This window comes from Sylvia atricapilla, chromosome 12 (genome assembly GCF_009819655.1).
Source record: "Sylvia atricapilla isolate bSylAtr1 chromosome 12, bSylAtr1.pri, whole genome shotgun sequence".
Lineage (NCBI taxonomy): Eukaryota > Metazoa > Chordata > Aves > Passeriformes > Sylviidae > Sylvia > Sylvia atricapilla.
Window position 1 is genome coordinate 13,092,052 of NC_089151.1, and position 17,609 is coordinate 13,109,660.

At 43.4% G+C, this 17,609-nt stretch overlaps 1 protein-coding gene across 3 annotated transcripts in view; it reads left to right on the forward strand.

The window, feature by feature from the left end:
* ZNF423 (zinc finger protein 423) overlaps window positions 1–17,609 on the forward strand; it is a 581,899-nt gene that overhangs the window by 382,543 nt on the left and 181,747 nt on the right. For all 3 annotated transcript variants that reach the window (XM_066327879.1, XM_066327878.1, XM_066327880.1), the window contains one exon: window positions 13,510–13,569. In XM_066327879.1, the coding sequence (XP_066183976.1) occupies window positions 13,510–13,569 (60 nt within the window). The remainder of the gene's footprint in view (window positions 1–13,509; window positions 13,570–17,609) is intronic.

Below are 17,609 nucleotides of genomic sequence, written 5' to 3' on the forward strand. Positions count from 1 at the left end.
ACCAGCCCACCCTCTGCTGCGGAGCTGCTCGGGCACTCCACAGCTCCTCTAAGGGGCTCCTGAACGGACCCAGGCACGGCCCACGCAGGACTGCACCATGAAACATGGGCCGAGTACCAACACAGCTTTCATTTACTGTAGGATTTCCATAAGATTCTACCAGGAAATTAAAAAAAAAAAAAATCCCCAGCAAAATCTTTTTAAGAGGGAAAAATAGAAATGCAGGTAGGAAGTACATTCAGCTGTCATAAAAATTTGTGCTTCACTGACCCTTTGGCTATGGATGAATTTTGCCTGGGAAAAAAAAAAACATTAGTTCAGCTAAGTGGCCCTGTTTATCTTGACTGTAAATTAATTATCTCAGCCTTTTTCACAGCGCTTAGGTTGGAAGGAAGTTCTTTGTTTTAAAAGGTAGGTGTTTTTGCGCTGGTATTTTTTTTTCTATTTCAGTTTGGCTTTTATTTAGAGAGGTAGGGCTATTTTCATTCTTCTTTTAAGCCCCACTCATTTAGTCCACTGAAATTTAAATACAAAACTTTATGTAAGTTGTATTTCTTGAGTAAACTTTTTTCAGCATACAGGCTTGAGCCATGTGTGGAAATCCCCACACCCTGTTTCCGAGGCTTAGCAGCACTTGTAGGAGACAGGACTCAGGGTTTTGGCAGTCTTCCTCGGGGCAGAAGACCAGAAATCAAAACAAGCAGATAAATATGACAAGGAAACGTTGCAGAACACAAAGCCCTGACAGGAACACTTGTAGTAGAGAAGCAGACACAATAATACTGTTTGCTTCCAAGAAAAGGTGTTTTGACTCGGTGTTATTCCTCATGGTCTCTGCCTGTAGGAGAGGGATTTTAGCAGCTCTGGAAGCAGAGGCTGAAAGGGCTGGTGGCCTTATGAAGGGGGATGAGATGTTTACTTGTGCCCTCTTTTTTTCTGCAGATGCATTGGGAATCACTGTCCCAAGCATTGCATATACTCTTAAAATGGGCCTTTCCTTTTCATGTCACAGCTGCATATTTTGCTGGTTCATTCCCTCCTGGCTCCTCCAAAACCTGAAAAAAATTAGTACAAATGAGACTACTCCAAAGTACTCACTTGCCACCTGCCTTGCATTTCTGCACGGTGGCACTGGCACCAGCATGTGGACAGGAGCAAACACACTGCCATAAGCACGTGGGCAGGGGACACTTGCAGAAGGGATGTGACCATGCAGTGGAAGCAGCCAAACCCCTCTCCATGGCTGGCTGGAGAACTCTGTGGGCTCCTGGAGGAGAGGTTTGCTCAGGCTTGGGTTTCGTTTCGCTTTGGTTCCATGGTGCCTGAATATTCACTCTTGGTGGAGAGCAAGATAAGTACGTGTCCCTTCAGCATTTTATGAAACAAAGTAATGCAGATATCTATAAGTGAGACATGACATGAAGCGTACAGATAGTAAGTTTGGAATAGTTCTGGGAGTTAAGAATTTACATGTCTTTATTAATTATTAGATGTTATTAGTGAGTGACTAAGGAACTGGGAAGCTCTAAGCGTTCTTTTGAAGTAGTGTACCCAAATTAGGCTAAATAAATAAATAAATCTAAAAATGTTGGGGAATGTCTGCTCTAATGAATTTTCTAAATACACAAATCACACTTATTAAATCAGTGGATCTTTTAACTGTAAAAATATTATTACTGTTACACTAGGGAAATCCATTCAGAATTATAAAATATTTGGAAACTCTTTCTATGTTTCATTTCAGTGGAAGGGTTGTACATTTAATAGGAATAAAAGAAAAAAGTATGCTTTGGGATAAAGTTTTAAAAGCCAGTTTTCCCCCCTTCTTTGTGTGTGTGCCAATTTTCAATAAGAACTGTGTTCTCCTTTTAGTGTTGTTTAAAATAAGCTACACATATAACAAGATGTTGAAATTTCTTTATGGTATGTTAGCACTAAGGACAGGTTGTTAAGGGGATATAAAAAATATTAGTTCCCACTTTATGGTGGTTGTGTTGGTTTTTCTGCAAATTAAATTTGATGCTACAAAGGGCTATATGCAATACATACAACTTTCTCTCCCTCATTGTAATTTCTATCACCTTAATGCAGCCAACAAAGCCTGTGTTTCTAGTAGAAGAATCTCAGCTGGAGAATTCCCCTTAACCTGTGTAATAAAATTCTGCAGTAGAAAAGTGAGGGATCCACTCACGTGAATCAAAAGGAGGAGGCAGCAGTCTCCATGCATTAGTTTTGTTCCTGCTTTCCTTTATCCTTTTATCTATATTTCACTTTACATTTTATACCATTTGTGTGCTCCTTCATCAAAACAGTTAACCTCACGTACAAATAAGACAGACTTTACTGTTAGTGTTTAAGAGGCAGTACAGGAGAATATATTGTTTTATTATTAAAACACAATTTATGAACCAGAAATGATCATAGATGCAAATTTATACTTTGCACATTTTTTTTTCTTAATAAGAATATGTATATTTTCATCTGGGGAGAAAGCAGCATTAAAATGAGCGAGCCTGGGGAGTATTGCCACACACACACACACACACACACACAGGGCTGCATACACAAAAGAGCCACAGTGAGGGATTGCTGGAGAAAGGAACTCCTACCAGTGCCTGGGCAAAGCCAGCTCTCTCCAGGAAAGCTGGAGCTGGGCTGAGCCCCTGGGATGGCCTGGGACAGCAGCAGAGTGGGAGCCTTGCCAGCCTGAGTGCTCAGCGCTCCCAAACTTGCCCTTTCTGAGGAGGGGAAAAGGGGAAATAACGCCACTCACCAGATGGGGTTTGTTCTGTAGCTCTAATTAAAATGGCTGGTCAGGAAAAGCCTCCTCTCTTTTCCCTTTTCTGTGCTACCTACGCTGCAAACATAGTTCACTAGTGAAACAACTTCCATGTTTGAAGGATTTGCAGTAAAAACTGGTGTATTTTTTTAGGCTGAGGTGTGGAAATCTGGTCAAAGACTTCTTTTCAGCCGTGATTAATAGCCCCGGGTGCTGAATGGGGTATTTGTGGAGGGGAGGGTGATGCTAAACAAAGTGTTTGGTACAGCAGCTCTGCTCCTGCTGGAGCTCGCTGCAGCTGGGATGAGGGCTTTAGGCATAATGTAGTAAAACCTGCTTTGAAGAATTATGAAGTAAGAGACTAAAACTTGTGTAAGACTAGAGTTGGTTGTGTGCTTTACAATTTCATCAGTGTCCCTCAAGGTAGTTGCTTGCTGTTCAAGTAATTTTCTGGTCTTTTTACCATATTTGCAAGTGTGAATTTTTCATTGGTATTAAACCCTCTACTTGAAACTTAAGTCTGAAGATTGGGGTTTTCTGCCATCTGGAGCTGCTCAGATCCTGTGGAATGGAAGACTTTGCATTGGCTTCTGTTGGGTCTGGATGAAATCAATAGTGGAAGAGTAGCTGTGAAGTGGAACTTGATTTATGGTGATGATGAGATGGGCTGGAGAGCTGACATCAGCTCCTTGTCAAAGGGAAGGGAAAAGGCTCCTTGCTGTCCATGGCAGTAGGGTCTGGAGGGATGTGGCTCACAGCAGGTGGGGACAGTGTTTTAGTGAATATTTTTTTATAGAACTTCACGTGGTTGGATGGATTTGACTAAGCAGAATGTGGAAGGGTGATCCCCATTAACAGTGATGGGGAGCAGCCTGCAGCTTGAGGCAGGGTGTACTCAGTCTGCTGGTACCTAAATCTCTGTGTGCTTTACCAGAACAGGTAGTGTAAGGAGTTTGGGCCCCACTGCTCATCTGCAGATCCTAGTTATCTACTTCTATTCTTCCTGGGTTTGGTTCCCGTTTCCATACATGTAGGTTATTTTCAGAACATTCCCCTTTCTTTGTGTCATTTGCCTGTATTAGGTATTAACCTTTCAATATTTTCATTTGGTGTCTCAATACAGGGGCCAGCACAGGTACATTTAAGTGTCCTGCTTACAGAGAAACTTTACAGCCCTAATATAAAAATAGTGCTCTTCCCCATATTTCCCCTGCCTTTTTTTTTTTTTTTTTTTCTTCCTTCCCCAGAAAAGCAAAGTTTTCAATAAATCTGACTTGGTGAGACCCTGCATTCTCTGTACAAAGCCCAGTATTTGAATTTCATGTTGCTTTGACTTGGTTTTGAAACTTCAGCCCTTTTGTTACGCTCAGGAAACATTCAAGGCCTTTTTAGCATCCCTTTGGCCTGTGCCATCCCCTCCAGCTGAACTCTGCCATGTGCACTCTGCCAGCTGTAAGTGTTGGGTCTGATGTCTCCCAACACACAGCCCCATGTGTTTGCAAACATTGCTTTGGGTGGTAGCTGAGATTTCTGTATCTTCACCGTGCTCAGAAGTGCATTGAAGGGGCAGTGGAGCTTCACAGTACAACTTCTAAACCTCAAGTTTGGAGGAAGGTATAAGATATTGCAATTATTTCAGTAACATCTTTGTTATTGCACTTGCTGACCCACCTCTGGTCTGTTACTTGCATCATCACCATCATCCTGTCTTTGGGTAAGCTCAGCCTGCTTCTGGCATTTCTAGCACATCAAAGGACCACTTCACAACCTGCGAATTTGACTCATGGATTTGAAGTCTTGACCACGAATTTTAGAGGTGTTAATCTTCCCTTTCTCTGCTTTACCTGCTTCAGTTTGGTAGGGTTTCAACACATCAATGTTTCTGTCATCCAGCTGCATTGCAAATGGAACAAAAATATTTAAACCCTCAGTTTCTGAAGTAAAATCTGTGATTTTATGAACACCTATTTTGTTTCATTTGAGCTTTAAAGTGCCTGCTTACTCACAGTAGATCTATTTTTGAAAGAAGGTGCAGACACTATGGTGACAGTTGCCTTAGAAATGCATATAACAATGCAGAGAGGAGGGTGCCCACAGGCAGCTGGTGCTTGCTGTCCCCTGTCCCTGTCCACAGGAGCTGGCCACCCTGCAGCCCATCTCCCTGTGTGTCACCTCCCTCACCACCCCTGCCTGTGTGTGCTGTGGGCTGGGGCTCAGCCCGCCTGGGGCAGCTGAGGGCAGGGACTCTGGCTGCTCCCATCCATTTCCAGGGACCCCATGGCAGATGATGGGTCTGGGGGTGCAGAAGGTTAGTGGGAGATCTGTGCCAGGCAGGAATGGGCCATCAGCAGGCTTCAGCTGGGTGAAGTGCACTCCACCAGTCTTATGGTCGGGCAAACTCCAAGCAGAAACAGCAGAAGAAACCTCTAAATTCCTGAACATTTTACAAATTAAATACCATGTATTGTAATTAAAAGGAAAAAAAAAATCCCCCTTGCCCTTTGGGGATTAACATTTGATGACAAGCTATAAGAACTGTCAGTGAGAGTATTGATCCCAAATGTATCATGGGGTGTCTGTAGTCCCAGTTTTAAGGACTACAAACTTAATGTATTGCATGTATAAGATGTTGATCTTGACGGCAACCTGAAACATTGACTGCATTTTATTACACCTAACCCTCGTATTTATTTACATAATAGATTTGGATGGGAAATATCTGTCTCCAGTGAAGTATGTGAATTAGAAGCACAAAACCTAAATATGAGCACTGGGAATAAACACACCCTGGCTTGTGAGTCAGGTGTGCAGTCTGTGGGAAGGGCTGTGATTAGCCTTTATGTATGTCCTACAGTCTTTCTCGTCTTCCCAAGATGTGATTTTTATTTACAAGGCTCCCTTTCTCTGGCTGCAGTTCCATTAAGTTTTGCTGTAGCGTTGGAAGAGGCAGGCCCGTTAGCTGCACACAGATTTACTGTGCCAGTTTAAGCTAATGGATACTTATCAGGCAGGCTGTATTTGGTGATCGTCCATCATTTGCTCATTAAACAGTGTATCTAAGTGATTCTCATTTCCTCCCTGCCATGTCTGGAAAGGAGGAAACTAGACACATTACGATGGAATATTAATGTCCTGGAGGATTTAGCCACCCATAATTAGATCTCCTTTGCATAAACCTGCTAGTGCTACCTTATTTTGTTGTTTGTCTTGTTCTCCTTAATCACCTTCACATCTTTTTCTGTTCCAAACGATCTTTTTTTCAGCTTCCCTTTGTAATTCTGTCCCATTTCTCTCATCCTTCTTCCTTTTTTTTTTTTTTCCATTTCTTTTTTTCTTTATTTTTTTTTTGTTTGTTTTTTGGGGGGGTTTTTTGTTGTTGTTTTCCTTGACCTAGTGAGCACAGCAGTCTGGGTTTCCCCACTCCTCCCTCCTTCACACAAAAAGGCTGACTTTGCCAGCAAAACCCACAGTCTCTGCCAAGCCCTATTACTGACTTTGGAGAAAAGCAGCTAGAGAACTTGTGCAAATTTCGGCTCTGAACTAGCTAAATAAGCCATGTCAGTAAACCCTCTTGTCTTATTCCCTGGCCTGCTGGGTCATGAAAGGACTAATACATAAGGGCCCTATTTAAGGTGGAAAAAACCCTTGCTGGCCAAGGGCCACCAATGGCTGGATCCGCTGCTCGCTCAGGAGAGAACGGGGAGGTGGCTCTGGAGCTGGGAGCGATTGTGCCGAGGACTGTGCCCGGTTCCCATGGGGGATCCCAGGGTTAGGGCATGGGCGAGGAACACACCATCGCCTCCCTGGGGATGCCCTGGTGCCCCAGTGCTCCTTCCCACCGACCAGGGCCAAGTGTTACTAAAGCTGAATGGAAACGATCACACAAACAAGCAAAATGCCTTGTAAACACGTCGAAACTTGAGAGGAATCTTCGGGTGAAGTTGATTTTCCAAGGGGAGTGAATTGGCTCGAGTGGCTGGCACAAAGCACACCCAGCAGCTCCTTTTCGCTCCCCTGAATGTTGGTACGGAGGCACCAGGGGGATTTCCCTTTCCTTTCTAGCCGCAAGGTACTGTAAATGCGTCGGGATACACTCACAGGCATCTGACTGGCAGAGGCCCTCCAAACTTCCTATTTTGCTGCCGAATGTGCGGGTTTCTGTGTGCTCTGGGCGGGAGGAGGCCCCAGCTGCTGACAAAGAGGGGCAGCGGGGCTCCTGGAGGAGCGATGCCTGGCTCGGGGCCGGCTCCGCGCCCTGCAGCGCTCCCGGGCAGCGGCTGCAGCTCTGCCGCAGCGCCGCTGCATTTAATAACAAACGGCGCTGCTTCTCGTGCTGCTGCTTCCCTCCTGCTGCAGATTTTTGTGTTTTGCAGACTCTCGTCTGACCGATACGATAGGGAATATTATCAGGGAACATCTAAGGAGGAGAGTGGGAAAGCCTTACAGCAAACTGGGAGGTGATGTGAACAGGAGGGGTTTGGCTGGCTTCTGCTCGGAGTAGCCATTTCCAAACCTTCACCCTGTCAGTGGTGGTGGTGGCAGCTCCCGGGGCTCCGCAGGGCTGTCCCTCTCTGGGCAGGAGCACAGGCACTCTCCTCTTTCAGTCTGAGCTATATCAGCCTGTCCGCACCTCTCCAAAGGATGGGCTCTAGATGCACACGGAAAACACCAGGCTATTTAAAGTGTAAAGGTTGTTAACACCCTTTGTGCTCCTGCCATGCCGAGCAGCTGGAAAGTGGCTGCTTTACAATCCCCAATCCACAAAGTTTTGAGCATCCGCAGCTCCCTTTGACTTTGTGGAAATGGAAGCTGCTCTGCATTTTGCAGGATTAAGAGCGCTGCATCAAATCCCAGGCTGCCAGTGCTGTGGGATGAGTCGTGGCACATGAATGGTGGTCGGATGGGGCTATTCTGTGTCCTGTGCTGATTTGGGAGCATGTAATTGCGTGTGATGGGAGGGATGGGGCAAAGGCTGCCTAGGACAGCACAGAGTTGTGTGTCTGAAAGTGGCAAAGGAGCCTGAAGATTAGAGAAGATCATGGAGCTTCTGCATGTGAGTAGCTAGGGCAGGAAAAGATGTGATTAATGTGTGACTGGCTTACAATGCGGCTTGGTGCTGGAGTATTTCTCTAGAGGGAAAGCTGTGAGTCTTGACACGTACATTACAGCTAATACACCGGCATCAGTGAGACTTCCCCGGGTTTATCTGAGAGTTCTGTCACCAACAAAATCTAACTAAATCCTCCAAACTAAAAAAGTGGCACGAGCATTTTGTGCATTCAAGGTATTTTGTGCCTGATATTTTCTAAGGTTGCTGGCAGGTGAGGGAGTGGCCCTGATCCTGAATGCAGGATTGGTAACAGCCTATTCAGGAAAGTACCCCCATCATCTCTGCGACATGCTTCTAACCCATCAGATTTCCTCAGTAGGTCCTCACACTCTCACTGTTCTTGACGTTTTTTTTAGAGAACTATGGTGTTTTTATATTATGGGAAGTGTTAAACAGGTCCTTGTGGTCCTTGAAGCCTGTTTAATAGGATAAGGGAGCATACACATGCCATCTGAATTACTGAGGGGCTGTTGCTCACTTGTAAAGCTTGATTGCATCTAGAAATCAACATTTGGAGCAGAAGCATCTTACTTTGATAAGGTTAACTTCTTTCCTGGGAGTGATAAAGTGTTAAATAAGCACTGTGACTGTGAATGGAGTTCAGGTAATGGTAGACCCATAAATAGATGTTCTCACTCTTAGGGGAATGAAGGCTGAATCCTTTCAGAAGTTTCTCTGAGCACAAAGAACTGAAATCTTTGAGCCTGCAGCACTCATGACCTAGCAATTAAATAAGCATCCTTGGAGAACATCTGAGACAAGCGGGCAAAATGCAAATATTTGGCATGTGCAGGAGTGCTGTATTGTGATGTTGCCATTTCCCACACTTCTTCCTTGTTGGCTTGTTCTGGCTCTTGCATTTGGGCCCCACAGTCAGCTGGAGCAGAACAGAGGTCTTCTCCAGGCAGGGAGTCCTCCTGTGCCGGGGCAGAACAGGGAGGGGAGGCAGATGTGTCCTTCCAGAGCCAGCAGTGACCTCCCTGTGCCAGGCCTCAGGTGGGCACTCCACAAACAGAACCATCTTTTCAGCTGACTAACAATAAGAATTTCTACACTGCCAGACCAAGGCTATTTTCAAGTCAAATCCAGCCTTCCTGAAGGGTGACACCTGAAGGGTGTCAGCTTCCCTAAATTTCACCAAAGACACGGATGTTGTGGCAGGCACACACTTTGGTGAGATACCTATAACTATCTCATGATCATCACCCTGAAGGATGTAAAAAAGTCTCTTTTTATTTGCGGTATTTTATCTCTGTGTGCTGGCAAATACTATGGATCATTTACAAAAGAGAAGAAAAAAAAAGTTAATGCTTTAAAAATAGAACTAGAGTGCTGTGAGTGCCAATATCAAGGTATAGCACTGGACTTTGAACCTTTTTCTTTTTTTAAAAAATAAACTACATAGTGATTTTGGCAGGAAGAGTCATGTGTGCCTTCTCTGTTGGTCAGTGTGTTGCACTGTGAGTGTTGTGCCAAAGACACATGGAGTTCAGTGGGCCCAAACTTTTGTCCTCTTGCTGTATTCTCTCTGTATTACTGAAGAAGTAAAAATATGCTTTTCCAAAGCATTTTAAGCTGATCATTGTGATGGAGAGGACAAATAGAGATCAGAGTAAGGGTGTACTTCCATAGCAACTTCTGTGTTCCAACCATGGCTTAATGTGCAAGGACACCAGGTAAATTGGGCAGAAAACAGGCTGAGTTTGTGAAAGAAAATGGGGATAATCCAATCCAGCAAAAAACCAAGTGAAGTGCATCTGTGAATATTCTGCCTACAGCTTAACATCAGTGACTTTGTGTGTCTTCATTTTCAATGGCTGGTATGAAATGCCTCCAAAATTTCAGGAATTGCTCAGCCTTCACCATCTTGTCACCAGGATTCTTGAAAAGTAGTTAGAATTGATACAAGATCTCTAGTTGCTTTGGAAAATCAGGGTTCTCAGTTTTGAATGGTGCTGCTGTTTCCTGTGGTATTCCCAAGCTGCAGAGTGTTTCATGCACATGGGTGGCTCCTGCCCATGCTGAACATCAGCCTTGTGGACTTGGGTGTCCACACATTCAGAGTGATTAACTTGCACAGATAGAAGTGTCTAGTCCTGGACTTTGATAGTATGTCTAGCACGTCTCAGAAAATGTATTTTCCTGCTGATGAAATGGGAGTTGTTACTCTGCAGTGTATTTTGAGAGTGATTGTGTTGAATTCTTTGTATCTCTTCCCTGGCTTTGTTTTGCCCATTACAACAAGTTAAGTAACAGCATCTACACAGTGAATGTTGATACACATGATCACCTGAGCCAATCTAGGTTTCAAGGAATGAGGACGAAAATATTAAGAAACTGAAAATTCAGCTTAAGCGAATCATTCTCTGGTTAATATTATGGACTAAGGGTGTTTTTGACTTTGTTCTCATTAGTGAGACATGGAAATCCCTTCACAGCCATAGTGACCAAATCTGTTCTGGGTCCACTATGCCCTGCCAGGGAGGGCTTGCCACGTCCTAAGGCAATCCCTGGGGGGCCTGTCCCTAGATGGGTGTCTGTGGGACTCCTCTGCCCTCTGTGAACAGCATCACGTCCCCAGATCTCCAACCAGCCTGGGAAGCCTCTTCCTGCTTCCTTGTAGCTCCAGTAACAGACATGCACTGAGCAAATTTCAGCTGCAAACGCTTGGCTCTTGAAGTGGACTTTAGGAGGAAGAAAACATTATATCTCCTTCTGACTTCCATGGCTTTTGGTCACTGCTGTGGGTGAGGAAAAGCCAGCAGTGACACCACTTCAAATGCTGCCTCCTTAAATAACCATTTATATCCAGATTAGACAGCCACAGAGGAACCTTGCAGCCCTTGGTTTTATGCCCATTATGGAGAGGGAGCAGGAGCACATGGAGTTTAGTGTCTCCCTGCAATTACACTTGCTGTCTGTGACAAAGCCTGATCACCTACTTTTTGCTTCAGCTTCACAGATGGCATTTCCCATCAAACCTTTGGGGCTTCTTAATGAGTGTATAGACATAGTCTTTTGGTCTTTCTTTTCTGGATGTGGCTGCTTTTGCTCCTTGTTTCTCTCTGCCCACTGTCTAGCTGGATGGATGGGCAGGTGAGGATCAAGTGCTTGAGTCAGTTGATACTGCAATTCCTCTTGGAATAGACTTGGCTGCTACTTTTTCTTTTGGTTTGGCCTCTGGAAGATGATGTTTGCTTAAAAGAGTTAGAGGAAAAAGTGGAAAAGCAAAGGGAAAGGTGGTGGTAGAGTTGTGAGCAGCAGCTGCAGGGCGATGTGTCTGTGCCTAAGCTCAGGAGGCTCCATCCCACTGGCCTCTCTTTCCATGGATGTGCAGCACTGTCAGCTCTGTGGTGGGTCTGTGCAAATAGAGGGGGAGAACCTGAAACCATGACTGCAATAATATAAAGTGAATTTCAGTGCCGTTGCCTCCACGTGAATGTTCTCTGTCCCCTTTTCAGTCATTAGGGAGCAAAGCAAATTAATGCCAACAGAGGCTGATTCAAACCTTTGCCCTCATTTAAGAGAGTCCAAAAACCGTGGTTTTGTTACGTGCTGGAGCCAGCTGCCCTAGAGCAGCTCAAGGACTGGAGCAGTCTTTGGTGTTTAACCAACATGAAAGTCAGTGCTTTGCTAAAATTGTCAAGGACCAGTGCAGATCCATATACTACTCCTTGACTAGGACCAAATTGATCTCTTAGGTATTTTTAGCAGACTGGGGTTTTTTAAACCTCTCTTTCCAAGACAAAATGTAAAGAAATTTAAAAAACCTCAGCATAAAAGTAGTAATATAAAAAACTCTCCAAGCAAAACAACCAAAAAGTAGTTGCGGATAAAACAAAATAAAAACATTGTCTGTTTTGTGTAAGGTACATCAATTTCCAACTTGTCTTATTTAGTTTTGGAGCAAAAACCCGTCCCAGGTGTATATAGATTTTGATGTTAAAATGAGACATACATTTGTGTAAGACTGAAATGGTATTTCAGATAACTGCATCCAGAGCTTTTCTCTTAAGAGGTGGGTCAGGATGGGAACAAGATGGTGCCTTGCAGAACACAAAATGGTAGGTGAGCCCTCAGGAGGGAGCACACGCCAGCCAAGCTGGCTCTGCCACCATCAGGGAATAGGACCAATAATGGCTTCAATAAGCTTCTAGCTTTGACTCTTGTTTTTCCTCTGTCATTCTGGAATTTAATATTATGTGACATGGCCTTTATGCTAACATAGACTCTGATAAAAGTATAGCCGAGTCTCAAGTATGATTTCTCCAAAGAAATGGCTGAATTTCACATTCCTCTATTAGTAAACACACAGATTTAAGAAAACCTGAGTGGTGCCATTCTGTGGAGCACACATTTTTCTATGGTTTGGACACAAAATTACATTTGTCAAGGCACTGTCTATGTAAATTATATTCTCTGTTCCTAATGCCATGTGATGTTACCACTAACATCAACTTGATGCCAGAATTCTGCACTGGATTGGAGGAAAAATGTGAGGAAAGCATAAAACTGAGACTTTTGTGATGCAAATGTCAGTGTAAATATTCACTGGAGCAGGTTGGCCTGAGCATGCAGGGCTGGTCAACAGGGGTTGTGCTTGTGGCTTTGCAATATGGTTTGGATTCCAGTTGCAGAAATCTCTAGAATGTACATTTGAATACAGCATAATGTAGGTGAAAGGGTGAGTGATTCTTTAGTGCATGGAGTAAATAATATTAATCAGAAAATAAAGACCTATAATTTAAATTTGTTTGGTGTCAGGGTGACAGAGTGGGCAGGTGATGATGATAAACTCTTGCAATTCAAAAGAAGAATTTCTGCAGTTACTGCTTTCAAATGCCCAGTCTGATATTAGTATAACCAGCACTGATTTCGTAGCAGCAGGATCAGGCACTTCTTTGCCCAGCTTGTTGTTGGCTGTTCCCTTAGTTATTTTTAAGAATGTAAGAATCAAGTGGCATTTTTATAATTCTTAACAGGCAGAAGGTTTTAGCTACATCACTTGCAAGTGCTGAGCACTGGCTCTGACAGCCTTCACAGCAACAACAAACCTTAAAAGCAGTTATTTGTGACTGCCATATCACAGAACATGGTTTACATCAAAATAATATTTTTTAATTCTGCAAAATCCCTGAAGACATCACTGGGTTCTGAACATGGCAGATGTGTCAGGATGTTAGGATGACATAAGTCAGGCAATTTTTTCCTTCACAGGACAGTTTTTTTACTATGATCTGTTGAAACATCCATTTCAAAAACAACATCTATATTTACAATGGCAATTTTGTACATGCAAGATGTGAATGTACAACATTTCAAATATGAATACTTACCAGGTAGTGGTGTTTAAACATCTATTAAAGTTTCACACTAACTTACTGCCACCCATTCAGGGAGAAACTGCAAACACAAATCCCATATTTAGGTTTAAAAGTAGGAAAAATCTCTTTACTAAATTTCCACCTTATGAATTATTTTACAGAAAGCAGTAAGTTCTTTTTCAGCAGTGGAGAAGTCTGTTTTAATACTTAATGTCATAGTGGACCTAGTTTTCTGATGACTTTGCTTTCCAGTTGGTTTGCTTTAGCAATCACAACTTATTTTTGTTCTTTTTCAGTTGAAGAGGGTGAATCTTCAGATTTTGCGTTGACCTGGGACTCGTCAGTGACTCAATCAGGTAAATATTTTAGGTTCTTCTGATTGCAAAAACTGCCAGAAAGCTGCCAGGCTTTTTACAGGAACTGTATTTTGTATGTCACATTCCTGTCTCAAATCCAAGACTACCCACTGCAACACAATTTTTATATCAGTTCCATATGGTCAATAAAATCTATTACACACAGAGACTAATATACTCTTATCCTCCAGAGACCCATTCTTTCTTCTTGTGGGCACACTGAAACGGGTTGTGATTTCTCCAGTATAACCACTTTGAAGTTTTCTGCAATGGGCACTGTTACACATTCATTCCAATCTAATTACATAAAAGCTGCTTTAATAGGAATTTTAAGCCTCAGTCTCTACTGGAATGTGTGTATTTCTCCTCTCGGAGGAAATTGGAAAGTACTGTCAGGACTGGAGAATAAAAGTGGTACATTGCCATGGTACAGAGATTGAAAATTTAAACGAGCTTTTGGTCTGCTTGACAGTAATAAACATGTGTCTGAGGCTCGTTCATCCATGTTAGGTCAATAATTTGAATAAAAAGAGGTTCAAGGAACCGAACAGGATAAATCAAGTTTGTCTGTGTAATATGTATTGATAACACAAGCATGAAGGTAAAATGTCAGATTAGTTTGTGTTTAAAGTAATTAGCCACATCTCAGCCACTGAGCTCCATGTAAAGATATTTTGCTGTCTGTTTTTAACATTTATGAGATGCTCAGAGTAGTCTTGATTTTGAAGCCAGCAAGTCTATTTCTGTGCTCTCTCCACATTGGACTGTGCAGTGGTATTCTCTTAAAAGCTCACCAATGATCTGAAAAGAGCTGACAAACTGAGCAGTAATATGAAAACCAACAATGGTGTTGCATTCCTGGTTAGACGGGTTTTGTAAGAGTCACGGGGAGCCCAGCTCCCAGGAGACACTTTCTCACCAAAGTGAGCATCTGTCTGGTCTCAAAGGCACAAACTGCCTTTGTGTGGCACTTTGTGCTTTCCCTTTGTACCCACTTGGCTCTCACATGCATCTTCTGGGGCACTTGGGTGCATCTTCTCTGGGCACTGGCTGTTTGGAGGGGTTTGTGTTTTCACTAGTCTTTGATAGCAAATATTGCTGCTGCTGCTGCTGCTGCAAACCCCCAGCTGTGCTGTCGAGGGCCCCTTTGTGCCTGGAGCTAACGGTGCATGAAAAGAGCGCTCGCCAGCTCTCTTGCTTGACCTTCATCTCAAACAGCACTGGAGTGGAGTTACCGGTGTTATCTATCACAGGTCTGCGGGTGTATTAAATTCAGAATAGCCCATGGTTCAAAACAATGACAAAAAAAATTTCTGTGCACAGCAAGGTTAACTTGGGGTTGGTGTTGGTGACTATGCCTTAAGTAAAAGACAGACTGTGAAAGGCTTGTACCAAATTAGTTGAGTCTCCATTTTTCTTCATTTACTCCCACAATTACAGCTCTCATTCAAGACGTCGGATGTGGGAGAAAATGTATTGTATGCATGATTTATGGCAGCTTTAGGAAAATGTGTGTTAATTGGGGGATTTTCTTCTTAATACATTTAGTAGCTACAGATATCAATCTTGCATGTGTTTAAAGATCTATCTGGTCAAGTTGGGATGCAGTACATGGGACACAAGTTGCAGGTTGGAATATGATTGAGGAACTACACAGAAAAAGCTTTCAAAGCCCAAGTTTGTGGTGGTGTGGCTGCATGGAGTCACTGGCTCTTGTGTGGTGTGGCTCCACAGCTATATTCAGTAACTGAAACCAGTCCCTCAGTCCCAGTGTGCGAGACTTTCATTATGTTCTTTTATGATCTTCCTGTTTGCATTAGCTTCAGTAGTGTGATGTTGAAGTTCAATAAAGGGTGAAAAAACATGCTTCAATTTCTTGTTTCATGCCCCTTCCTTCCCTGGCCCAAAATGACAAAATTGCCTCCCCTTCCTTGACTCCCTCAAAAGGAAAAAAAACTCCCAAAGGCCAAACCTGGGACTTGTTAACTCTGAAACATTTGCCAGATGTTTCAAATTAACATATTTCTCTCCCTCTTTCTCCTGTATGTGTTTGTACATCTCTGTGTGTGTGCAAACACACACAAAATGACTTCTGAAAAATTCTGTTGGCACTCTGCACAGCTGCTGTGGGCTGGGGGAGACATGGTCCCAGGGTTGGGGGGTATGTAGGAACAACAAGAGCTGTTACAGGTAGAATGTAAACTTTAAACTTCTTAAAAATATATATAAATATATTTTTCTACTAGTGAAATAATTATATAGGTGTGTGGAAAAAAGGAGCTTTTGCTGCTGTATTTTATTTTGTTCATCTAACCAGTAGAAGCTACTCTGGAAAACTTTTTTATCTGCAGTCATGGATCTTGTCTAGGAGGCTCTGATGTCCTTGGTGTGCCAAACATGGGGCTCCAAGCTCAGGGTCTCCTGGGGGAGCTTCTCTGCTCCTGACATGTACTGAGGGTGCACAGCCTGAGCATCCCTGACCAGAGCATGGCACTGGGCAAGGGGCTGCTCATGGGAGCTGTTTAGTGTAGCCCGTGGAAATTTGGCTGTGAGCACCATGGCAAAGAAGTCCTGTGTTCAGATGGATCTGTTTGGAAATGGCTTGGTACAGAACCATCCTTTTTTCCCTGCAGAGAGTGTGCACAAGTTGCTGTCTGCTCTGGCATAACTGCTCATTCCTGGTAAAATCTGCCAAGGCAAAACGCTTTGCAAGATTTCAACCTGTGATGTAGTTGCACTGAGGCATTTATTCCAGAACTTCAAATACAGCTAGGAATAGTTTACTTTATCTATTTTTTCTTTATTAACAACAACTTAAAGGCTGTACATAATAACTTAGAGAAGAAAAAAAACATAGAAGAGACACAGGCTGCACTTGCGCCAGGGTGAATAATCTGAGTGTCCACCAGTACTGTTTAACAATGGGCATATAGCGAATTTCCTTCCTCTTCAGGTTTTGTAAACATCTTTTCCTTAATGTAAAAGGAAGAAAAAAAGCTTTTCCTTCCCTCTCTTAATCCAAGGACTTAGTTTGTTGTTAAGTAGCTGGTCAGGCGTGTTTTGCTGCCCAAGAGGCAGAGATGTTTTCTATTTCAGAGGAACAGTATAGCTGAGTGCTTCTTCCCCCTGCCTTCTCCCACCACCAACAGCATGTGCAGCCCTGGCAGCCTGTGTCTGTCCTACTCCAAAAGTGTCACTGGGGTTGGACTGGGCAGGAATGCTGGGGGCCAGGCAAGTGCCCACCTCTGCTCTGCAAAAGGGGTTCAGGCTTCTTTGAGACCAATGTGAAAATAAGGTTCAATACTTGCAAAACAAAGGTCCGGTCAGACAATGCTGCATTTCTGTTGCAATGCATCACGAGGGTATTATCTTGAGGAGCAGCAAGGGACATTTTAAAGAAGTAAAAAGTCTTACTAAATATATAGAGAATTTAAGGCATTTTAAAGACCTATGAAAGCATTTTATACGGGAGTTGCTGGGGAGTTTCTCATTAGCCTGACTGTGAGGCCCCAGGGAATCTTGGCTGAATTGTCTGGGGCAAACAGAGCAGATTCTGTCTTCTCCTCAGGAGCCTGCAGACCTAAAAGCCTAATTTTTTTGTGTCTGCTTTTGAGGTAGCTGAAGGTATCTTGTTTTTCTCTGCAGCTACATGTTACAGTACTGATCAAGAAAGAGTTTTGGAAATAGGGATCTGTGGACCCATGTCCTGAGTGCTGGGGACAAATGGCACTGGGTCTGTCTCTGCGCGCAAGTGTTTGCAGAGCGTGGGGGTTCTTTGCAGTGTTTGCAACAGGAAAGGCCTCTCAGTGCCCAAGCATCCATTAGCACATAACATTAGTGTAATTCAATTATAACATTCCAGAAATCATAAAAATAAATTACAGGTTGGTATTCCCCGCTTTCCCCATTAGCTCCAAATTTCCTGTCCCTGCCACCGAGCTCGCAGCAGCAGCTGGGCACATGTGTGAGGGACATGTTAACACAGCACAGCATGGGGAGAAAAAACAAAACACAACATTTTAGGACACAGATATTTGATG